This window comes from Pituophis catenifer, unplaced genomic scaffold (assembly GCF_029215685.1).
Source record: "Pituophis catenifer annectens isolate HBS135680 unplaced genomic scaffold, rPitCat1.0.hap2 SCAF_3, whole genome shotgun sequence".
Taxonomy (NCBI): Eukaryota; Metazoa; Chordata; class Lepidosauria; order Squamata; family Colubridae; genus Pituophis; species Pituophis catenifer.
Genome location: NW_027256883.1, coordinates 184756641 through 184782472, shown reverse-complemented (window position 1 = coordinate 184782472; position 25832 = coordinate 184756641). Strand labels below are relative to the sequence as shown.

The 25832-nt window shown below is 39.6% G+C and overlaps 1 protein-coding gene across 1 annotated transcript; it reads right to left on the bottom strand.

Moving 5' to 3' along the window:
- Positions 1-326: 326 nt before the first annotated feature.
- On the bottom strand, positions 327-23082 carry MYL9 (myosin light chain 9). The gene is made up of 4 exons (XM_070941690.1): positions 22969-23082; positions 8920-9124; positions 3387-3548; positions 327-1478 (listed from the first exon to the last, which is right to left on the bottom strand). The coding sequence occupies exons 2-4, from the start codon at positions 9101-9103 to the stop codon at positions 1306-1308; spliced, it is 519 nt and encodes a 172-aa protein (XP_070797791.1). The 5' UTR covers positions 9104-9124; positions 22969-23082; the 3' UTR covers positions 327-1305.
- Positions 23083-25832: the final 2750 nt, after the last annotated feature.

The window sequence follows — 25832 nt, the reverse complement described above, 5'->3', positions numbered from 1 at the left end:
GTGGGGTATAAGTGGAAAATTGGAAAATTGCCGACTCTATTTGATTTAAACTTTTTAATAATGATATCAAGAAATGCCCAAAAGAAAATAATAAATATCCATTACGTAATGAAGAAGGAAACATGGAGAGGAACACATTTACTTTTGTTGTTAGTCAAATCTCAAAATCTTTAATCAAACAGTAACAGTGCAGCCATCTCTCTTATTAATTGGAAACCAGTAAGGATAATTGTAGGACTTCTTCAATATTCCAGAAGTATTTTTTTGAATAAAAATATTGAATTATTCAAGCCAGACATTTCAGTAGAAACAGAAGGAAAAAGAAATTAAAACAGATTGGAAAAGTGATTTATTTTTTGTGTTTTTTCTCTTCAATTTTTCAGCCAACCTCCACAAAAACACTATGTTAGATCAGAGTCCAAAGTGGGATTTATGTGAGAGAGAATTTCAGCTTTGGTGGACCAATCAACTTGTTTCTTTATCAGTGCATTAGCTGATATATTATGTGTCTGGGTCAAGAGTAATGGAGAAATTTGAAAAAAAATCTTTGTATGAGTGTCAAATGTGCTTTGTGAGGAAAACATCTTTACTACAATAAGGGGTGTGATTCTCATGAGGCAGTGAGATACCAGCTAATCTGGTATCCAGTGATGTTTTCATGGGTTCAATCAATTTAAGCAGTGAAGATGAAAGGCAACTTGTTCCACTATATAAAAATTTGAGGCAGGATTGGGGTCCCCCGATTCCATTCTCACACCTGAAGAGTGATAGGGTAGTCCAGGCTATATATACGATATATCTCAACTACAACCCTAGCTCAACTTTAAAATGGGAATAGTCCTACTTCACTGGGTTGTGATGGCAGTGAAAAAGCCGAAGAGTGTGAGCCACATTACAAGCGTAAGCCATATTACAACTGTATATGTGGACTGAAAACATATTTCTATTTTAAAAAGTCCACCAATGCTAATAGTGTATGAAACAGTATCAGATGCACTCACAATGTTTGTTCTCACTCCGCATCAAAAATATCTGGAAAATTGTTTACAAAGGGGATATTGCAAATATTTTACTCCATGGGACCTATCAAATCAACGGATGGCTTAATAATGAGTCAATATTGATCCATGTGAACATACACAGACATGCAAAAGCTTATTCTTCATTAAGAACAGGAATAGTTCTCTGAAATATTTCAGAGTGTAACCCATTCTGGTACTTGACCCAGGACATCAAAGTATCTCAAAGAGGAACAAGAAGACTGGGACAAACAAGGATAACTGGAAGTTGAAATTTCTCTTAGTTTTAATCATCTTTGTCTTTGGCGCCATGTTTCAGGATACGGGTGAACTCCACATAGTTAAAGTTGCCTTTCTTGTTAATTGGAGCTTCTCGATACATCTCATCTACTTCCTCATCTGTAAAACGATCACCCATGGTGGTAAGCAGTTCACGCAGGTGATCTTCATGAATGAAGCCTGCATTAGAGACAAAGAGGGGAAAGAAGGACTGAGATGTGTCCATTAAAAGGAGAAAGACGCTGCCCTCCATGAGATATGGTAAGATGGCCAACAGGGGCAGCAGAAGTGATTAAGAAGTTTACACTGGCTTTTGCTTCATGTTCCAGTGAATTTCTGAAATGAACTGTGACCCTCCTAAATCATTGCTATTTGAAAAAAAAAGGATTTCTATTATTTAATCCAAACATATATTTTTTTTCTCCAGCAGTTTGGCTGCTCTTTCCTTTCAGGGATGTGAAACTTATCAGAATGGGATTGTGCTTGGTATTATGCCACAGATGACACTCCCTAAAATGGTCATGCCCAAAACCTGAGACTTAATTAATATGAAATAATTTGTTTACTGTGCATTCTATTATTTTATTTTATTTTATTTATTTTATATTGGATTTCTATACCGCCCTTCTCCCTGAGGACTCAGGGCGGTGTACAGCCAGATTAAAAAACATGCAGAACAAATATTAAAAACAATTTAAAGATATATAGATTTGGCCCAATTAAAACTCATTACCAATTAAAAACGTTTAAAACATTTAAAAAACAGTTAAAAATTTCATCTTAAGCCAGCCCGGCTTGTTTAAATAAATGGGTTTTAAGGGCGCGACGGAAGGCACTGAGGTCTTGGATTCTCCGTATCTCTGGGGGGAGCTGATTCCAGAGGGTAGGTGCCCCCACAGAGAAGGCTCTCCCCCTGGGGGTCACCAGCCTACATTGTCTGGCTGATGGCACCCCGAGGAGGCCCTCTCTGTGGGAGCGCACGGGTCGATGGGAGGTCGTTGGTAGCAGCAGGCGGTCTCGAAGATAGCTAGGCCCTATGCCATGGAGCGCTTTAAAGGTGATAACCAACACCTTGAAGCGCACCCGGAAGACAACTGGGAGCCAGTGCAGCTCGCGCAGGAGCGGTGTTACATGGGAGCGCCATGCTGCTCCCATCACTACCCGCGCTGCTGCGTTCTGGACCAGCTGGAGCCTCCGGGTGCTCCTCAAGGGGAGCCCCATGTAGAGAGCGTTGCAATAGTCAAGGCGAGAGGTGACGAGGGCGTGAGTGACTGTGCACAGGGAATCCCGATCAAGAAAGGGCCGCAACTGGCGAATCAGGCGAACCTGACAAAAGGTCCCCCTGGTTACAGCCGTCAGATGTTCCTCCAAGGACAGCTGCATATCCAGGAGGACTCCCAGATTGCGAGCCCTCTCTGTGGGGGCCAATGACTCGCCCCCAATAGTCAGTGATGGAGTCAACTGACTATATCGGGATGCCGGGAGCCACAGCCACTCAGTCTTGGAAGGGTTGAGCTTGAGCCTGTTCCTCCCCATCCAGATCCGTACAGCCTCCAGGCACTGGGACATCACTTCAAGGGCATCGTTGGGGTGGCCTGGGGTGGAGATGTACAGCTCGGTGTCATCAGCGTACTGGTGGTATCTCACCCCAAAGCCACGGATGATCTCACCCAGCGGCTTCACATAAATGTTGAACAGGAGAGGCGAGAGGACCGATCCCTGCGGCACTCCACAAATGAGAGGCCTCGAGGTTGACCTCTGCCCCCCTGCCAACACAAACTGCGACCGGTCGGAGAGAAAGGAGGAGAACCACCGCAACACGGTGCCTCCCACCCCCAACTCTTCCAGCCGGTGCAGCATGATACCATGGTCGATGGTATCAAAAGCGCTGCTGGCTGGGGGATTCTGGGAGTTGAAGTCCACCCATCTTCAAGCTACCAAGGTTGAGAAACACCGCCATAGATGGTTCATAATACACCCAAATGAGTCTATACTATTGGATCTATCTGTTGCTGCAAGCAAGCTCTCACAGATGCCTTAGCAGGAAATTCCCATTTGCATTACAGAAAGGATCTGTTCTGATCATACCTGTGGCTTCCTCATCAAAGCAGGCAAAAGCATTTCGAATGACATCTTCTGGATCTGTGCCATTCAGCTTCTCCCCAAACATAGTGAGGAACATAGTGAAATTGATGGGTCCAGGTGCTTCACTCATCATACCTTCCAAGTACTCATCTGTAGGATTTTTCCCTGAAAGATGCAATCAGCCAAGAAATTAGGTTTTCATTCAGTGCCCTGGTCCAACTGAATTCTTCTTAGAAGCTTATTTTGGATCCTTTTCCATCTCCAACAGGAGACAATTAAAGATCAGGGAATTAGAACTGGAATTAATCAGCACATCAAACAAACCCAGTCTTTCTTTTGCTACACTAAAGTCAGTAGAAGATTCCTAGACGTTAGTCACTAAGGAAGTCAATGGAACAAATTATGATTTATGGTTGTATTCATATAGCATGTTAAGCCAATTAAAGAAACATGTGCCATCTTACCCATGTTCCTCATATATATTTTTTAACCAAATCATTAGTTTTATTATGTTACCCGGCTCCAGAGTGGTGTCCATTTTCAGTACGCAGAAACAGAAATCTGTACTAGAGGGAGCTTCAAGGGACATTTTAAAAAGCCAAAATACAGATACAACTACACAGTCAAAGCCCCACCCCTTTGCTGGTGTTTTGCATAGATAAAAAGGCATGGGGCTTTGCTTGCACAATCACAACTTCCATCTTGATTTTTTTTTTTTTTGACCTGCCCTCCAAGAGAAGCCCCTGGTTTGGGTTTACATATATGTGTTCAAAAATAAGTTGCATTAAGGAATTATTCTCAGTAGGTTTGCATAGAATTGGATTCTAAAATTGAATAGGATAGGTTTTCTTTGGATAACATAATTCTCCAAAAATTAGATAATGGAAAGAGAAGAACAATAAGAAAAAAACTGTATAGTGTGATAGTTGTACAAGTGGCCTGGCAGGTATTCCAACAGGGTTATTTATTTATTGGTTCGATTTATATGCCACCCTTCTCTGGAGACTCAGGGCGGCTTACAATGCATTAAGCAATAGCCTTCATACTTTTGTATATACCTGCTTAGTAGGGCTTTCGGGGGGGCCCCAAGCGGTGTTATTTTTTATACAAAGTCAGCTTATTGCCCCCACAATCCGGGTCCTCATTTTACCTACCTCGGAAGGATGGAAGGCTGAGTCAACCTGGAGCCTGGTGAGATTTGAACTTGCAGTAATTGCAGGCAGCTGGTGCTATTTAACAGCACTTTAGTCTGCTGTGCCACCAAGGCTTTTGGGTTAGCTCCGATCTACAGGGGATCTACACCAAAGATCTGAATCTACACAATCAGAGTAGACCCTTTGCCCCTTTGCCCCTTCTCTGTTTCTGAGGGGCTTCCCCATAACACTAGACCAGTGCTAGGAGAGGGCCTTGGAGATGGAGTACTCAAAATGCAAAGAAGCAGATGAAGAATGGCTGTTGAAATGGGGAAATATATACTGGAGAAGAAATATTGCCCACTAATATAAATGGGGAGGAAATCCCAGTTTGCTATTATGAGCATTGCACTCAAGCCTGCAGAATCCCAATTACAGCACTCCTTCAAATTTGGTTCATCATTAAAGAAAACAAAATAACTTTTTTTTTTAACCTTCACAGTGGTATAGTTGACTGCCCTCTAGAGGCAATCTGTAGACATGCCTTTCTTCCTCTACATTTTAACACCTTCCTAATTCCTTTCTGATTATTTCATCCCTTACAGTCATTGTTTTCTTATTTTTAACGTTTTTTAGCTGATTCAAGGTGAATTTTCTAGCACCAAGGAAACAGTTTAACAACTGTGGATTCCAACAACACAGCAAGCTGAAATGTGGTTGGCAAATTGTGCCTCAAGAGTTGTTCAGTGAACTTAGTCTGGTTTTTGGTTCAATGGGTTTTGTAAGGCACAGTGGTAGGTTGCCCCCGGTTCGCACTATAGAAAAACTGGCGGAAGGCTCCGCCCACCGACCCCAACATCATCAAAACTTCTGCGCATGTGCAGAAGCTTCTGCACTTCTGCAGAAGAGCTCGCGCGAGTGGCCACGCTGCAAACCGGTAGTAAAGGTAAAGGTAAGTAGAACCCACCCCTGCCCAGGCAGTTGTATTGATTTCAGGAAACCATTCAGCCAATCTTTGTTAGTGTGTTGTAGGTACATTGCTAAAGTATTTAGAATATAGATACTGTATGATTTGGATTTCACCAATCGGCCCAATTTTAAGTAGACAGTTGTAGATAATTGCATAAAAATTATCTAAGAAAAAGCTAGATGAAGAAGAATAAACAATATATCTATGAAGTTGAGTAGACCCTCCATTATTAAGGGTTATATTTCTTAATAATACAATACTCAGGTATTTCTCTTTGCAGAATGCTTTGGAAAAGCATGTAGCTGACTATTGTAAGAAAGAAGCTGAACTAAATTATAACTGATTCAGCCCAGCAATTTATACATAAGTGATCAGTCGTAACTCAAGGACTATCTGTAATTAATTGGAAAACATCAGCATTTGGCATTGTTTTTCAGAAAAAGATTCAGACCAGGTTCTACAGCAGAACTGCATTAATTTGTTTGGTCTGATATTGCAGCAACTTGTTATGTAAGTGCTGATATTATAATTTGTTAACTTTGCTATATGGTTCAGACTACTGTATTAAAGAAACCTTGGTGTAATGTGTGAATCCAGTCTAAAAGCAAACAGTTCATGACTAGCACTTAAGAAAGAAGGCAGTCTGAAACTGAAACTGATGATAGGGAGATCACGTACACTCAGAAATCTCAAAAATATCAGTATCTGATCCAGTACAAATTTAAGATGTGTAGACTTCAGCTTCCAGAATTCTCCAGCCAGCAAAAGCTTACTCGAGTATATGAGGCATAATCCTCAATGTAGTGTCCACCAGAAGAATTGATTTTATCCCCCATTATATTCAACAGAATGGCCATAGAGATGGATGTTGCATCTAGTAGATCTGGAGGGCACTACATTGGGAGCAAGCTGTGGAAGACAGCAGTCAGAGGGACACACTATGACTTCCACAGTATTATCTTTGACAGGGTCTCTCACATGACTACAGGGGGTATTAAAAGAAAGGTCAAGATGCCCCGCCTCTTTTTAATATGCATTGCACTTGCAAAGCATATCAAAGGATGTGATCCTTGACGACAGAGTTGACCTTTTGACTCCCCTACAGGAGCCCCTGGATCCATCCTCATTTTAGTACAGTATAGTAGAGGAGACAAGGGAGAGGAAGGGAAATTATTTTTACTAGAACACTTATTCCTCTAAAGTGTTTAGGGTCCACATAGGCACAAACATCAATTGGCAGTAAAGAATTAATATATTTTGCTATCTCTTACTGTTCATCTCTATTTTTGAACAACTGCATGCCCTAGTTAGGTATTAGTGCTGCTAAATGTATAGATCATTTAGTTTATCCATTAAGAATGATATTAAGATGTCTTGATTGGCCTACCTAATCATATGTTTATTGAGAATGTACTTATACCTATTTGAATAAAAAAACCGATATCAAATGTCTAATAATTGCTAGCTATATGAGGACTTTTAATGCTAGATTTGCAGGACATTCCTGTGGAGCTCTTTATATCAGAGGCAAGCAACTCTTTGGCATGGAGGCACTGGACAGTTCTTATTTCAATGGTTAAGGTCACAGGAAATAGGACAGTGACTCACTGGATGAAGTGATGCCCCATTTTGTACCCCCCCCTCTGTGTGTGTGTGGTGTTATATGTTGAATTTTCTAGAGTGTAAGACCCTATATAGATGGTATCCCTCTTTCAGGGAATCAGATGAGAAAGAAAACTGTTTTACAAGTTCCACATTAATGGCAGAACATCTAATTGTGAGTCTAGGAAGCCTCGTGTTGGACACTGCAATTTAGAGAACCTCATTCATAAATTCTGAGCTCAGTTCTTTCAACCTTCCAGTCTAGACAAGCCTAGCATTTAGAACTAGCATTTTCTTATTTGCTCTGGCAAATAAGAAAATTTGCCAGAGCAAATGTGGGATAGTAGTTAAGAGTGTTAGACTAGACTTGAGGCGACCAGATTTCAGAGTTCACTCAGCCAGGAAGTTCTTTGAATAACCACAGGCTATTTATTATAGTTTGGCTATAATAGTTTCTTTTGAAGTAATGAAAAGAAGTATATAGTTAATTATGTTTCTCATAAATTATCTTAGGTAAACTCCACATACTGCAACATTATTGGGCATGTCTGTGCTACTCAACTTTTTACAGAAAGATATAGCACTTTGGACAATTAAAATTCACCCATATACAGGTAGTCCTCGACTTACGCCCAAAATTGGGACCAGAATTTTCATTGCTAACTACTAAACAAGACAGTTGAGTTGCAACCACTTTTATGGGTAAATTTTTACAAATTTCTACAACCTTTTTTGCCATGGTTGTTAAATGAATCACTGTAGTTGTTAAGCGAATCACATGGTCATTAAGCAAATGTGGCTCCCCCCATTGATTTCGCTTGCTGGAAGCCAGCTGAAAAGGTTCCAAATGGTGATCATATGACCCTGAGGCTTAACACTGCATGCAGTTTTCTTGATGGAGTTTCAAAAGTGGTTTGTGATCACCTTCTTCTGGGACATGTCTTCAGTCTTACGGTCTAACCTACAGCCCTGGTTCTGTCTAACGCTCTCCCATCCAAATAACCAACCAGACCTAATCTTTTTCAAGTTTTCTGCCTACCTGAGATTGGCTCTATCTTTTGCTTACTGTGTTATTTTTCTGCTTGCATGGAATTCTTAATATAAAAAGGTAAAAGTTCCCCTCACAGTTACAGTATGTGCTAGTCGTTCCCGACTCTAGGGGGCAGTGCTCATCTCTGTTTCAAAGCCGAAGAGCCAGCGCTGTCCGAAGACGTCTCCGTGGTCATGTGGCCGGCATGACTAAACGCCAAAGGCAAACGGATCGCTGTTATCTTCCCACCAAAGGTGGTCCCTATTTTTTCTACTTGCATTTTTTACGTGCTTTCGAACTGCTAGGTTGGCAGAAGTGGGACAAGTAACGGGAGCTCACCCTGTTACGCAGCACTAGGGATTCGAACCGCTGAACTGCTGACCTTTCGATCGACAAACTCAGTGTCTTACCACTGAACCACCGCATCCCTTTTATTCTTAATATAAGGGAGCATTAAAAAGGTAATCTCTCCTGCCTTGAATCCTTTACCTCCTCATTCAGCTGTATATTCAAATATTCAGAGATCAGGATATTCGGATATCAAGATATTCAGAGGTCAAGTTTCAGAGCTAAGGATATTTCTGCAGTTCAAAGTAAAGAATAGATTAAAATTAAAGAAATCCTGATACTTTTGTAGCCTTTCAAATGTTGCTGAACTACACCTCCTATCAACCCTTTCAATCATCATATTAATTGGGACTACTAGGGGATGTTGTTGGAAAATGTCTGCAAGATCTCAGCCTTTTCTTATCAGTTCTACTCAATGCACTATATGGCGCTGGATTAAACTTATTTTCCTACCTAGAGAAGCCAGCATGTCATGTAGATCCTCTTTGTCAATGAATCCATCACGGTTTTGGTCAATCATATTAAAAGCCTCCTTGAACTCCTGGATCTGTGATTGGTCGAACATGGCAAAGACATTGGAGGTGGCACGCTGAGGGCGCTTCTTGGTGGTCTTTGCCTTGGCTCGTTTGCTGGACATTTTGCTGGAGTTTTTGTTGGCCTGTGAAACAAAATAGAAATTATTTAAAAAGTAGTCTGAATAAACCTACAAAAAAACCCAAATTTTTCTCATTTCTTGCATCCTTTGGCTTTTCATCTAGGAATCTCTTAAGAGGTTCTCAGTGTTTTGCAATGTAGGCAGCATCTTACATGGCATCACAGCTCCATTGAATTAAATTGGACTTCTTCATAAACCTACGAAGATCTGTGCTAACTCTGGCTCTCTTCACACAATATACTGAGATAGGTTAGAGAAAGATTTAGCAGCTTCATTTACAGAGCACATAAAGCATTGTTAATTCGTTTTTGTCAGCTATGTTTTCTTTTAGACATCATACAAATCCAGCCTGTTTTGTTAGTGGTAAATATATCCTATGAATACAGAAATTGGATTAATTCAGTATTTGGGTTAAGTATGCTGGGTAAAAGGAGTCTTTAGAAAAAATAATTTGTTGTTGGAGAGTTTAAGTCTCCCAAAATTGTGAGATTATTATGTGATATTGGAAAATAAAGCTATGGGCTTTTTTTCAATAATATATATATTTCTTAATCAAGAGTAAACATCCTGACCCACTCCAAGTATCTTGCATAACACATCCCGCATCCCTTTGCTGTTGGCCATGCTGAAGTTCAAACATGTGTTACTCATCAGATTGCTACTATCTTTTTTAGATAATTATAAATTTACTCATGTCTCTGGAATATGTTAACACTAAACAAGAAAAAAAACCATTTCTTTTTCTTCTACAGATTCACAACTGAAAGATATACCTTCTTAGGATATATGTTATAAGATAGCTTTCCCTAATCTAGTACCTTCCCAATATATTTATAGGTAAAATCCATAATCCATTGTCATCCTAATCAAAATGTAGGTTGAAAAGGACTTTATGAAGCCCATTAATTTAAATAACATAGTGATATAGTTACTAATTCACAAAAAATATACCATAATGAAAGTCTAATTATTCTGTAAAATCCTCAACTTATATTGCAGCAAAAATAGTAAATATAGTTTTCCACCTGGAATTTTTTTCTATGTATCTACTCTAATATTTAGATATTTGAGATCTTGGAGAACATTTGACACCTAGTACTGATATTTACTGTATTGGCAAAAATAACATTCTGAATTTCCCAACTGAATTATCCCAAACAGCACTGAAGGTTATAATTTAATTAGCTTTTCATATCATGAACAGTGTTGAAATCAGTAATCTGTTTCTAAGTTTCTACAGCCTAATACAGATACATCCTGGTGAAAGGAGGAAGCTGATGCCACCCCCACTCCCTAATCTGCAGTCCCTGAAAGCAGCTTGTATTACAGGTTCTAAATCATCTGAATTTTAAGTCACTTTTCCGTTTGTAGACGGATGTAAGATTGAGAGAAGTAAAACACAAAATAATTAAACAGGTTTATATTATGGAGTTCCAAGGGCTGCAGTTCCTTGGCCAGCATAGATGCTCTAAACTGAGATTGAGAAAATCTGCTTGCTTTCCTCCTTCTGAAAGCCTCGCCTCCATCTGAACTAATCTCAGGCTTCTTCTGATTTTCCAGCTGCTCTACAAGCTCCGAAGGAAGGCCCTGTCTCTTGTAGCTCAGCTCAGAAATAAGAGGAAATGAGTTATCTGTTTGGAGCAGATTCCAAGCATTCCATTTGCTTCTCTCTTACACCCTTTGTCTAGCCTGGCATGCGGATCTGTGCTGTTTCTTTGAACTACCCCTACAGCTTGTGAATAAGGATTACAAGCACCCAGTTCATCAAGCAAAGGGGAAGCCTGAAGACAGGGTTATTATTTTTATTTATTTATTTATTTTGTCAAGCATATATAAGATAACAGGTAAAAGAATAAACATAATTTGAATACATGAAAAGAGTAAATAAAAAGAAATATTAGGACAGGGATGGTAGGCACGCTGGTGCACTTATGCACGCCCCTTACAGACCTCTTAGGAATGGGATGAGGTCAACAGTAGACAGTTTAAGGTTAAAGTTTTGGGGGTTTGGAGAAGAAACTACAGAGTCAGGTAGTTCATTCCAGGCATTGACCATTCTGTTACTGAAGTCATATTTTCTGCAATCGATTTTGGAGCGGTTTACCTTGAGTTTGTCTCTATTATTTGCTCGTGTATTGTTGTGGTTGAAGCTGAAGTATTCATTGAAAGGTAGGACATCGTGGCAGATAATTATAAAATTATCTAAGTACTATGCTTAGGTCAGACCAAAGTCAGCATAGTTCTAAGTTATCTAAGCCCAAAATTTGAAGTCTGGTGGTATAAGATACTTTATTGCGGATAGAGGAATGGAGGACTCTTCTCTTAAAATATCTCTCGACTCTCTCAATTGTATTTATGTCCGATATGCAGTGCTGGTTCCAGACAGATGAGCTGTATTCAAGAATTGGTCTAGCAAATGTTTTTATATGATCTAGTTAGTAGTACAATATTACCAGAGAAGAAGCTACGCAAGATTAGGTTAACAATTCTTAATGCCTTTTTGACAATGTTGTTACAATGGGCTCTGGCACTTAGATCTTTAGAAATGAGTACTCCTTGATAGAGTGAGGGTCATCTACAAGGTTTTACATTAGGAAGGTATCCCTACAGTCCCCTTTTTACAGAGGAGAAGGAGTTGAAGAAAGCAGGCGTCTTGAACCAATAGTACCTGGTTATAATTTTCTTCACTATGAAAGGAAGGGCTGGATTTTGGTTGAATGAAGTCATTAGTCCTAGATTTGTGACACTCCAGTGGTGAAATCCAAATATTTTTACTACCGGTTCTGTGGGCGTGGCTTGGTGGGCATGGTGTGGCTTGGTGGGTGTGGCTTGGTAGGCGTGGCAGGGGAAGGATACCGCAAAATCCCCATTCCCTCCTCACTCTGTGGCCAGCCAGAGGTGATATTTGCAGTTCTCCGAACTGCTCAAAATTTCCGCTACTGGTTCTCCAGAACCTGTCAGAACCTGCTGGATTTCACCCCTGTGACACTCCTAAATTAACTCTTTTTGTTCTTGGTTTTAAGGACAGCCAAACATTTCTCTCTTACAAAATAAAAAGAAATGACTAAAAAGGAAAAGAAATCCCTTTAAATGTGTCAGTGAAGTATATCAAAAGACTGGATAAGAAGCATCCATGGAGTAGGTTCAGAAAAAGTCAAAGTGCTCTGTACAGCCATGCAAATTCCCACCACATTTTTATGTGTCTTGTGAACACCATCTTGACTTTTTATAGCTCTTTCTGCAGACCCCTTGACTGAAGGAAAAAGCAGGGTCTGCCCTGGGTGACAACAGCATGAATGGGATGCAAAAGACGGAACAACAAACAAACAACAGAGTAAAGTGAGTAAAACCCCAGTGATTCCAATCATCCTGACTAGGTGGCTCAGTAGCTAAGACGCTGAGCTTGTCGATCAGAAAGGTTGGTGGTTCGAATCCCTAGTACAGGTCTCCTGCGTGAGCAGGGGGTTGGACTAGATGACCTCCAAGGTTCCTTCCAACTCTGTTACTGTTACTATCATTCTCTAAGAAAGCCAACTTCACATTTTTGAAGACAGACACATACCCTTACATATCAATTCGGTAACCAATCATAAGAGAAACGTTTCAAAGCAAACCCAATCCATTCATCTCTTACTAAGGTCCCCTGGTTTGTTTATTTATGAGTTATACGATCTATTTATATGCCTGTTACCTTTAGTGAGTAGACACGCAATATTGTGGATTTAACTTAAATAAACAGCATACAAAACCATAACTGCAAATGTGACTCTTGACAATTCTGATCTGCTAAGTTAGTCCAGGTAAGCAAAATGATTATATTTGCCACTTCATGGGACAAAGGCTAAGAGGTGACGAATTTTATTTACAAATGAAAGATTGAGCCTTCCTTGAGTTGAACTTGATTCCTGATCAGGGGTAGGTTCTACTTACCTTTACTACTGGTTCGCAACGGGATCGTGCACGCACACTCACTTTGCTCATTACCGCGCCTTGCTTCTGCGCATGCGCAGATCGCTTCTGATGACATCAGGGTCAGTGGGCGGAGCCTCCCGCAGGTTTTACTACCGGTTCTATAGAACCAGTCCGAACTGGGGACAACCCACCACTGTTCCTGATAAATGTAGAAACATGTTGGCTGAAGGGTGTTCTTTTTCTTTTTCTGAAATATTTTGTTTAACTTCTCAGTCTAGTCAATAACGGTGGGATTTCTTGGTTGTCTCCTGTGAAAGTATAAACTAGGTCCACTTTCCTAAGCTTCTTTCTCCAAGATCAGCCATGGTTGGCTAATGTGTTGTCATCTGAGGAGAATTTTTATAGCACGTTAACGATAACATAAATGATAATTACCACCATCTGGAACTGAAAGTGGAAAGCCAAATGTATCTGACTTGATTTTTAAAATGCCATGGGTGTTTTCATTACCCATTAACCATGTTTCTTGCACTTAGAGATGTAAAAGTATTTGCAAAGCACACAACTCATGCTTGAAAAGACTTTCATCATGCTGTCCTTGTACAATGGCATGCTGTTATTTGTTTAAAGCACATTGAAAGGTATCCGACAAAAATCTGTAATTATTGGGCAGTTTTCGTTTTAAGATAGGTCTCCCAAAGCAGAGGGATTAGGGGAAAAAAAGAAGAGAAGAAACAAAATGCAAAGCTGCAAAGAGGTATTAATGGGCAGCTAGAACAGAATTCATTTGAAGAAAGGAAAAGACAGAAATGGTGTACTGTTTTTACAGCCGGTGGATCCCTAAGGGGAGATCTTACTAGCTGATCTGATGAAAATAGCATATTGTAGCATAAAACCAGTGGTGGTATTCATCCGGTACTATCCGGTTCGGGCAAACAGGTAGTGGCAGCTGCAGGACGTCATCCAGGATGCCTGGACGTCATCATGTCCCATTTTTGTCACTCCACACATGCGTGGAAGGCACCGTGCATGCGCTGAGGAGGCGTGTGAGCTCACATTTGCAAACCGGTAGTGAAGGTAAGTGAATATCACCCCTGCATAAGAACCATCTCTTTCTTCATTTATCACATCACAATGTATGCACAAAAAATAACATGGGTTAATGCTATAACTGTGCAGTGTTGCTTTCACTATTCTGAACTGGGGAAATGCGTGTTTGCTTCTGAGCCAGTGGCGCAGCCCTGCCTGGTAAATGGTTGGGCTTCCTATTATGATGGCTGCCTTCTTGACTTTTTGAAGACCCTTCCAATAGACTCTTTTGTCAATATATGAAAAGCAAATAACAATGTGTATTTTCCTCTATGGACATCACTTATTTTAAATATCTGCTTTTCTCTTTGCTAAGTTCTTCTGCCTAGTGATGGCATCAGATTCTCACAGTCATCTTTGTTGATTTGAAATCTGGGATATTTTTTGTCTCGGGGTAGAGAGGGACCCAAGACCGGGTTCCTCCTTTCTCTGTTACTTCCTCTTTGAGACCCCCATAGGCGGGCACAACTTTCTCAAGGCTTAATTACTTCTAGGGAGGTTTTTTTTTTCTCTCCTTTTAACTCCTTTACCTGGGTGATAAGAATTTGACCAGGAGTTACCTTTTGAGGGGCTGAACCAAGGCTTAGCAAAGAATTTTAAAACTACACACACCCAAAATATGTAGCCAAGCACTGACTGCAGAGTTCAAAGGCTGGGTTTTAGTGCAGGCCAGTAAAGGCCCCTTTTCTGCAGTCCCAGGAAGACAGGAGGTGAGATGATTAGTTCAAGGCTGGGACACACCTCTGGCTACAAAACAGATAAAAGCCTCTTTGTCCTACTGCCTTCAGTGAGAATTTAGAATCATGTAGAATTTAGAGCCGAGGTGGTGCAGTGGCTAGAGTGCAGTACTGCAGTCTAATTCAGCTGACTGCTAGCTGCAGTTCAGCAGATTGAATCTCACTGGCTTAAGGTTGATTCATCCTTCCATCAGGGGTGGGTTCTAAATTTTTTTACTACCAGTTCTGTGGGCGTGGCTTATTTTGTGGGTGTGGCTTGGAGGTCATGTGACTAGGTGGCCGTGGCTAGCTGGTCAGAGTCATTTCTGGAAGGTCCTCGCACTTACGACCAGTCCTCGCACTTACGACCCGACTCATTTGTTTGCTTTTAACACTGATTAGCTGTAGGACGACCCTTTGAAGCCCCACAGCAAGAGTTTTAACAGTTTTTTTTCCCTCTAGTCATCAGCTGGGACTCAGGAGGCAGCAATAGATTGGGGGTGGGACCAAATAAAAGGTAAGAATAACGTGGGTGGGGGTGGGTGGGTGGAAGAACCGGTTTAGTGATGTCATATCGTCACCGCTACCGGCTCGGCCAAACCAGACCGAACCGGGAGGAACCCACCACTGCCTTCCATCCTTCCAAGGTAGGTAAAATTGCCCCCCAGATTGTTGGGGGCAATATGCTGACTCTGTAAACAGCTTAGAGAGGGCTGTAAAAGCACTAGGAAACGGTGTATAAGTCTAAGTGCTATTGCTATTGCTATTGCTATTGCTATCATAAGATTAGAAGGGACCTTGGAGGTCTTGTAGTTGAATCCCCTGGTCAAGGCAGGAGCCTTATACCATCCCAGTCAAATGGTTGTCCTGTCTATTTTTGAAAACTTTCAGTGATGGAGCAGCCACAACCCCAAGAGGCAAGCTATTCCACCGATTAATTGCTCTCACTGTTAGAAAATTTCTCCTTATGTCTTAGGCTGCATCTTTCTCTGACAAGCTTCCACCCATTACTTCTTGTCCTACCCTCAGGTGTCCTAGAGAATAAGTCAATCCCCTCTTCTCTGCGACAACACTCTTTTCACTTAACAGTAGATTGTTTACTACCGGCCCCATGCCCTGCTTTCCACTTGCTTCCTCAACTGACCAGGGGTGAAATCTACTTACCTTCCTTACCGGTTCGAAAGTGCATGCGCTGCATGTGCGCTTGCTTCCCTCACCCATGCACGTCACATGCGTGCACAGACCTTCTGCATGCACAGAAGGTAAAAAACACATTACTTCCTGGTTAAAACCAAGAAGTAATGACATCCGGGTGAGTGGGTGGAGCTTTGGTCCACCATCGCTACCGGATCACCGAACCACCGGCCAAGATCGCTACCGGACCGGGCGATCTGGCCCGATCCGGGAGCATTTCACCCCTGAAACTGACATTGACTGAAACCAAGACATGATGCTAAATTCTTCCCAGCTTTCTTTACGTACTGTTACTCCAAGCAGCAACCTGTGTTTCATTACAAACAGGCTAGTCTTCCAGAAACATGCATAGTATTATCCCAGGCAGCAGCCATATCTGCAGACTTCCTTTTTGCAGTGCTGTTTGCAGTGCCTTTAATTTCCCAGCACTTGCTGATAATATCTGTGGATTAATAAGCCAGATCAGACAGCATCTGGGCAAGGAATGGCAGTTCAGACATAATTAGAGCTTTTGAACTACAGCTTTCTTGGCTTGTCAACACTTGGGATAGAGAACCATGTTCTCTTCCTAACACATCTTAAGTTTGCTTAGATACTTTAATAATGGAATACTAAGCTGGGGTGCTACAAAGTAAGCACCAACCTTAAGCACCATCTTTATTTACAAGAATTCCCTGCCTCCCAGAGAGGTGATGTTGAAATACAGAAAAATGGTTGTTGGATGCAGCCCGCTGCTTTGTTTGGAAATATCTACCTGCACGGAAAGCAAAACAAAGGTAAGGTAGATTGTATCCTGGGGTAAGTGAGAGGGAGTGCAAGGAACAACTTATCTTCTAGAAAACAGCTGTTTCATCATTAGTTATAATATGGTCCCTGTGGTAACAATTTGTAATTTGTAGAGCTTCTCTTAAAATGTTCCCCAAATTAGAAGTAGATTGCGTTCCTTGGTTTTTACCATGACCACTAGCGAAATGAGATTAATTAATTAGACAGTTTGGAACAGCTTGCCTGCTTGATTACTATAGCCAGAAATTTGAAGAATTCTGATTTACTAATGTATGATGAATCAAGATGTTAATTTCTTGCAAACGATCTATAAAAAGGTAAAGGTAAAGGTTCCCCTTGCACATATGTGCTAGTCGTTCCCGACTCTAGGGCGCGGTGCTCATCTCCGATTCAAAGTCGAAGAGCCAGTGCTGTCCAAAGACGTCTCAGTGGTCTTGTAGCCAGCATGACTAAATGCCAAAGGCGCACGGAATGCTGTTACCTTCCCACCAAAGGTGGTCCCTATTTTTCTACTTGCATTTTTTACATGCTTTCGAACTGCTAGGTTGGCAGAAGCTGGGACAAGGAACGGGAGCTCACCCCATTAAGTGGCATTAGGGATTCAAACCACTGAATTCCCAACCTTTCAATTGACAAGCTCAGCATCTTAGCCACTGAGCCACGGCATCCCTTAAATGATCTATAAGTAAATCCTTATCATAATATCTCTTTTTCTGCAGGGAGGGGATCCTTCGGTCAGTAGAATTAAACAGTGAATTGTTCAGTACTCTGAGGTTGGCCTGGAAACAAGATTTGAATCCATTGATTTTAAAGTAATTGATTTTAAAGTAAAATAATGTAAAATAATGCTTTGGCTGAAACCCACCAATATGCTATGTAAGCACATACAGCATTTCAATTCCACTTGATATATTTTATGATGTGTTCTTGGCTATGCCACAGATATTTTTTCAGTCAAATGGGGATTATATAACTTGTATGCCGACAAAAGAATTCATATGTGTGTGCGTGCACACACACACACACAGTGAAAATAAAGGAATAATCACAAAAAATGTTTAGGTTGCTTCTTTGTTAATATGACAATATCTTAGCATATAATGAATGCTGATAATGAAACAGTAAAAATAAATATAACATGGTTAAGGCCATTGCAAATACTTACGGTAAACTGTGCTTACCAAGATGATGAAGAAGATGCAATCTGAACTATTTATTAGGGTTTACTAATTCTCTTTAAGTGACTTTCGCAAGAATTTAATGTTACATTATTCTTAGGTTCTCGTCTATTATTTAGGCTGCATCTTTTACCCCAGGACAAATTCCACTGCTCCCAATGGGGCTTATTTCTAAATAAGCAGTATACTTTTAGAAGTAAACATTTAATGCTCCCTGCCGGCGCAAAATTTTGATTGAGAATTACGGAAATTGAAATCAAATACTACTGAGGACATTATCAAAATAAGGTGATATTTTCTGCTTTCCTAGCTATATTTCTGTTTCTAAAACAAAACAAAGCAAAACAAGCATCAAATATTCATTCCTGAAAATTTCTTGGCAGAAGTTTTAAAATTAAAAACCGACTGGATGTAGAAAGCAAAAGTTAAGAAATTCCTATAATATCATACGGTCTACAGAATCAAAGTTTGCTTGAAAATTTACCATACATCAGCTTTTTTTCTCTGTTTAAATACTTCCTAACCAGCAAAATGTTTCCAGACTTAAACCATGTTTTAGCTAGTACAAGTGCAAATTCAACTGCATTAGTTATGTACAAAGTGGCATTTTCATCAGGATTGTCCTGATGTGAAGTATGTGTGTATGTGTGTATGTGTGTGGTGTGAATCCAATTGGAATGCTGTATAAAACATGGATTCCATGGGTTGTGCATAAGATTAGGTGCTAAATCTGGAACAGCAAAGAATGCCATGCTCTTTAATAATCTTAGGAATTTGGCTAATTGCTTTTGTGGCTAAGATAAAAAATAAAACAATGGCAAATGTCATACTACAGTGGAACCCTGAGACTTTGGTTTATATCTCAGAGTAGATAAAGAGCCTTGATTGTCATAGATGGATCCATTCAACCCAGACAATTAAAGGGAAATTAGCCTGTTGTTGTTTTACTTTTGTTTCCTTTGAACTAGCCCTGTCTTTACAGCTACCAGTAGCAGTTTCAGTGCTGCAAATATATCACTAAGGGTCAATGCTTTGCAATCAAGTTTATTTTTGCTTTTTGACATAAAAAATATTCAAGTGATTTGAAAGGAGTCGTGTGTGTGTGTGTGTGTGTGTGTGTGTGTGTGTGTTTGTTTGTTTGTTTGTGGTTGCACACATAGAGCAACAGTAGATTTACTAACATCAACTTGATTGCAGTCATGCATAGCAATGCTTATTTCTGACGCTTGGATTAAGTGTAAGAAAATATTTTCCTGCCACCTGAAGTATTACTTTGGGCTTTTAATTAGAAATGTGTTAAACCAAGCATTTTTAAAAAGTAGTAGCTTTAAAGAGGAAACCATCAAAGGAAAGCAAAGAAGTAACCACTCTCTGCTTGATGATTTTCTTCATTTTTTGACTTCTACGCTAATCTAGTCACACAAAAAGAGTGAAACCTAAAAGCCTCATTGACGCCTTGTTCCCTTCACAGAACAAGGAAGCTTTTAAAGTCTGGTCTGGTCTGGTCTGAAAAACTCCTGGGTTTCCATACTTTCAGATTTATGGCACTTTCAGTTAACCTATTTGTTATCTGCTTTCTCTTGTTCATTATTTTCTATTAAAACTTTTCTATGAATTATGGAAAGGTTTGGAGGAAACACAGGTGGTTTTCAACTTACAACCATTTGCTTAGTGAGTGTTCAAAGTTACAAAAGCACTGAAAAAAGTGTCTTATGACCATTTTTCCACACTTACGACCATTGCAACATCCCTGTGGTCACATGATCAAAATTTGGCAACTGGCTCTTGTTTATTATGGTTACATTGTCCTGGGGTCGTCACTTTTTGTAACCTTCTGACAAGCAAAGTCAATTCACTTAACAACCATGTTACTAACTTAATAATGGCAGAGATCTACTTAACGACTGTGGCAAGAAAAGTCATAAAATGGGGCAAACTTCAGTTAATAACTGTCTTGCTTAACGAAGAAGTTTTGGGTTCAGTTGTGGTTATAAATTAAGGACTACCTGTAACCTATAAGTTCACCAAGCATGTCCAAGTAAGGTACCTACTTCTCCCCCTTTAACTGGCCTTGTAAAAGGTAGGAGAGGAGGAAAAGATAAATGACTATTACAAACATGAAATCAACTTTACCCACAAGAAGTTTTTTTGTAATATGTTAACAGACCATGGTATTAATTTTACTCATGGAAGTGAGCTTTTCTTTTGTCCTATGAGCAGATTTCTTGTCATTCCTTAATAGCAATGAGATTTTTCCAGCCTGAGCTTCTAATTGACATACCAATTCTTGCTTTCCTCTCTTGTCCTTAAATGGTTGTTAGGACTGCTTGTCTTCACTGCTTGGGGAAGGAACTTGGCACAGTTCAGTGGCCCAACAAATAAAAAGGTTTTTTTCAGTCACAGTTCATGTTTTGATGGCTTCTCAAGTAGCTGCATGTGTGAGAGTACAATCCATCAAATATCCTAGTCACATATGATCTATTCAATGGAGCTTGTACACGTTGGTTTGTGTACAAACCATAATCTGAGTACCATTCAAGAGTATAGAAGCTAATCTTTAGATAAGTGATATACTACAGCAGCCTTCCCTAAGTTGGTTCTCTCCAGGTATAAAATACTGTAATTTCTATGACCCCAAAAGGCCTGAGCATCATGGCCTTTATGTTATATATTGAACAGGCCACTTGGTTATTCAATAAATATAGGTAAACAAATCTTAGATCTCTAGATTCCTTAAAACTAACATTTAATTAGTCAAGGATGCTGTCTCTTCACCACAGAGTTCCTTCTCTTTGCCAGTTGTTTACTATACTAATACCCCATATTTACTGTATGTTTTATAGATCAAAAATTTTACTTTCATACACTCCCACATGTGCACACACACAGAGGCATATACATGTACATGCATACACAATCCTCCATTTTATTTGCATTCTGAAAAATGGACAAAGAACTCAGTGTATTAAAAGATTTGTCTCCAGGTTGACATATTTTTTGTTCCACTCTCTGTTTTAGCTCAGATGAAGAGATATAGAGTCTCTAAACATCTGTTTTGAGGCTTGCTTGATTCCTGAGTTCAATTAAACAATCCAAGTTCAGAAGATATGCATACTAAAATAATATATTTTTAAAAAGCATTCTTGAATATGTAAAAGAATATATCTCATCACATTCATGAATACGATCATCCATCCATCCTCAACTCTTCCAAGCTATATCCAAGTTCTCTTTTTAAGATAAACATGAAACTGTAAGCATGCTCCCCAAATATTTTTTAATCATCATACCTAGTGCTTACAAGCCAAAAGGAAACTGAATTGATTCTGTATAGCCTAAAAGTAGCCAAGATTGGCAAACATGTGCTATTGATAGCGTAAACAAGTTATCCTGTAGTTCTACATCGGGGTCTCCAAACTTGGCAACTTTAAGACGTGTGGACTTCAACTCCCAGAATTCCTCAGCCAGCTTTCTACATCATTCTACATCATGTTCTACATCATTGAAATCTTTGAAATAGTTTCTACTTAAGTTTGCGTTTAATCAGTTTTGAGGAGAAAAGGTATCAGATACACACACAGAAGATGCTTCTATGATCAGCAGAATGAAGCACTCTGCAGGTCAAGCTGGCAGCACCATCCCATACATATGATCTGAAACTACATCTTACAGAGGTCAGTATGTGCACACAACTATTGCAGCCTGAATGATGCTTTAGGACATGATGCCTATAAACTATGCTCCTGAATCTACCGTTGTCTAGATGTTTCCTCTTTCCAAACTGCAGAAAAAGATACATTTTCATCTAATCTGCTTTGGTTACTCAATTTGGGTAATGGCAAAGAATACTTCAACAATGGAAATGATTGGAGGCTTCCCCGATGGAATGTATTCAGTTAACGGTTAAGCAACCCCTGAGTAGGGATGTTGTAGTTCTGGATTTCGAGATGCAGATCAGCAATGGAAGTAACTAGAAAGCATTCGATTTGGATTGGATGGCTTTCAAATTTAATACAAATTGGTAGAATATTTGTTGCTCTGGTCCTCACACATAGTACAGATCATACATCTTTAGCCAGAAGAACTTTTTCTTCCAGGATTAAGGAGCTGCAGTATCATGTTTAAGGACACCAAATACACTTCTCAATAAACAAGTGTATCCCACACTATTTGCAGTGGGATATTTCCCTTCATCCTTGCAATCCTGATTCAAATTCCACTTCTAAGAATAGAGTTAAGGAATAGCTAGTAGTTCATGTATTACCCTTAATGTGATTTGTTTGATTTTGGATTAACCTGTATATGAATCTGATTGCTGAGGTTTGTAAACTGTAGTTTGTATCCTACTGTAATATGTGGATCCAGACAATGGTATTTTATTTAGCAAATTATAGTTTCATGTGTGAACCTGTAAGGACCATTATCACCTATTCCCAACCTAGTGCACTCCAGATATGAGGGTTTTTACAGCTTCCAACATACTGTATCTGAAGGCATCACACTGGAAAAATCTGACAGAGATGGACCAGAGCTATGATTCACTATGAACCTAATAACCTCCTGTATGCGAGTACTCCTTATGGCACATTATGCATGACGTGAGCCACAAATTAGCCAACCACACTCTAGCTTAGCATGTTCTACATACAGAAGCCTTGGTAGGTGAGTACAGCATGCAAACCCAGAAAACTCAGTTGAATAAAAACATAGTTAAGAACTGCTGGTAAGCACAACTAATCGAGGGAGTACAACAGGTCCCAAAAGGATAGCCTTACTGCTAGTTTGTTGCAGCAGAAAAACCATTAATTTTGGGTTATGAAATATGATGCAGTAGCCAAGCAATCTAGTATAACAGGAAACTACCAGCCCTTGCTTTGCCCAAGGAAAGTCTCCTTCCTTCCATCCATCCATCCATAAACACCACCACCCCCATCCTTGCTTGCTAAAGGGAAATGTAAGGAAAAGCACATACCTGGTTCAGACAGAAACTGTTAAAAGCCCTCAGATCTAGGAAGCGTTTCTGCAAAGGGATGAAATTAATTAGCTGTTGTTTTTAATCTCCCTAGTTTGGGGAAAAGCGGGATCAGAGGGCAGAGGCAGCCAATGAAAAAAGAGTGTTTTCCCAGATGGTCCCCTCCCACCCCAAAGGATTTGGCCATACAAGGCAAAAGAATGCCGAGCTGTGCGGGTGGCAGCAGCCCAACTGTGAGACGCTGGATTTGGGACTGTGAGAATAAGGGAAGGGGAAGAGAGGATTCTGCCTTATATAGATAAAATGATGGGGGGGAGGAGGGTTGGAGGGAAGTCGCTGAACTCTCTGATCAGTTGTTAAATGCAGCCGGCATCTGAGAAGACCTAGCAACAGTTTTCTTTATAAGGATTCAAGTCATATAAATGACAAACCTTTCTGCTGGCTGAGAACAAAAGTTTAAACAAAGGTTTCAAAATGTATGGTTTAAAAGTTACAAGAGCTTCCTGAACAATGCTTGGTTGGCATTCCTCATTCCTCTGTGCAGTTTGTTGTTTCAATTATTTTTTTTCCTTGCCAGAAACATAAAAGTACAGATGTTTTCTAGTGAATAAAGACTAGTTTAGACAGGAAAATGTAAAATAAACCATCAGAGGCAGTTACCCTTAATTCATTTTTCCTGTCAAACAGGCTCTTACGTTTCTGTAAAAGCCAGTATCATTTCCTGACCAGATTCCTCATGCTGTAAAGACATATCATAAGCAGTCCTGTATATTATAAAGTCAAGTTTCCTTTAAGTCAAGCTCATTTGTAGTAATTTCATGGACTATCCATGTAGCTGTCTTCAAACAATGCAGAAGTAGTTTGCCAATGCTTTCTTTCTGAATGTTTAACTTCCCAACTCTAGCCAACAATCCTTGTCTCCCATCCAATTTCTAATCAAATGTAATTTATTTTGTTAGCTTTTTTTAATTTAGCAAAGGTTGGCAAAGTGTTATCCTATCCATTTGATGGTTATTCGGTACTATGGTAGGGGTGGGAGCCACTGGGCTAATTTGCAAAAGATTAGAATGCCAAAGTTATCTTTGTCTAAAATATTGTTATTTCCCCCCCCTTCCCCATACTTATGTCTATATATTAATATAACATTTCAAAACAACCTTCCACTTTAGAACTATATAATAAATCCTACTTTAACATTTAATCTTTTGTGTATATTAATATAACATTTCAAAGCAGCCTTCCCCATGAATTCTAGTTTTACATTTGTTCTACTCTATCCATTTCCTCCACTTCCCATAAATATGTCTCTTAAGCATTCCTTTTCTTAATCTATACAATCAATACACTAGCCTATCTCCACCCACTTTCCTACAAGATTACCATGCACAACAATTCTTAATATCTTTATTCTTCTGCCCATCCTACTAAGAAAATATTCCCTTATATAAACAAAATCAATGACTTTAAATTTATAATCCATATAATATCTTCTTTGATGTCTTTCCACTGGATTGCTGACTCCATCATCCGGATTAGGGTAACATAACATCCCAGTTGCAACAGAGTATTCAAAATCCTCAGTTAACATCTGCCCCCATCAATAATGAATATCTTCACATATATATAAAAAAAAGAAGACAACCACCCGAGTGACTTTATAATTGTAATCCATATCTGTAATAGTGGCTTTCTTCAGGATTATTAATTCCCATTCTCATAATGGGGTAACATCCAGATCTTCTGCATGCCCCAGCATAACTCTCTTGCCTTATAGCTCAGCATAAATATAATACGTTGATCAATGAAAAAAAAAACCAAAAATAGATAATTCCAATCCAACAATTCAAGGCCCTTTTCACATCCCAAAATTACAGCATTGCAGAGGTCTGTCACTCTCCTCAGGATGATATCAACCACTACTTCGCCTCATCCATCTTTTCATGTATTCAGTCAGACTATCGATAAATTGGGAGTTATAATATTACTGTGTTAAATCAGAAGTTATCATATAGTGTTTTAATGGAATGTTATTTTGAAGTGTTTAGTAAGAGGGGGAAGTAATAGTATTGATAATATCACTAGAAGTAAGGGTCAGTATTTGGAGGGGGGAGTAAGGGGATGGTAAAATATTATATAATCTGTTATGTATTAGGTTTTTATTTTGAAGAAGTCACAGGGGGATGGGGTGGTGAGGGGGGGTTAGGGAGGAGGGGGGGAAAAAAGGGGGAAAAATTTGTATTTGAAAAACTTTTTCAATAAAATATTGTTATTTTATCTGCCAGCTTTCCATTCATTCTGATCCATTATTCATTTGGGCTTTGAATGAGGATGTAGAAACTTTTTAAGCTCAAAGACTGTGCTGCAGTTTAATTTTCTGGTGAACTTATGCCAGTTGTAGGTTCCTTCCAATCAAGGCAAGGAGCCCATAATTTTTTTCCATCTCATTCCACCCATTCTTTACACCCACCCCAGTCCCAATGGCTTAGCCTGTTTATTAAAAAGCAGCCATGGAAGAAAACATTGTAATTACATTTCCTGTGGAAGAAGGCTATGGAAAAGACAACAGTATATTCTTACGAGCAGATGGTACCTGGATAAGTTCTTAAAGCTTGGATGTTCTGAAAAGGAAATTCAGACACATCTAAATCCCAGCTGTCAAGGTTTATACAGCTATGCAAGAATTAGAGTTTCTTCTATTTTATTATCAGGTAAGATGTTACTATGTGAAAAAAATAAACCAGATTAAGACCCTCTAAGTTTGTTCCTATTGTATTTGTTGTTGTTGTTAGTTGTGAAGATGTGTCCGATCCATCGCGTTCCCCAGGCTTTCCTGTCCTCTACCATCCTCTGGAGACCATTTAAGC

What these genes read in the sequence shown, in the direction of transcription:
- MYL9 (XM_070941690.1), bottom strand. Translation starts at nt 9,103, where the DNA reads ATGTCCAGCAAACGAGCCAAGGCAAAGACCACCAAGAAGCGCCCTCAG. An exon ending in TGACATGCTGGCTTCTCTAG is followed by an intron (nt 3,549 to 8,919) that starts GTAGGAAAATAA and finishes TGCATCTTTCAG; the next exon opens with GGAAAAATCCTACAGATGAG. An exon ending in CTTTGATGAGGAAGCCACAG is followed by an intron (nt 1,479 to 3,386) that starts GTATGATCAGAA and finishes TCTCTAATGCAG; the next exon opens with GCTTCATTCATGAAGATCAC.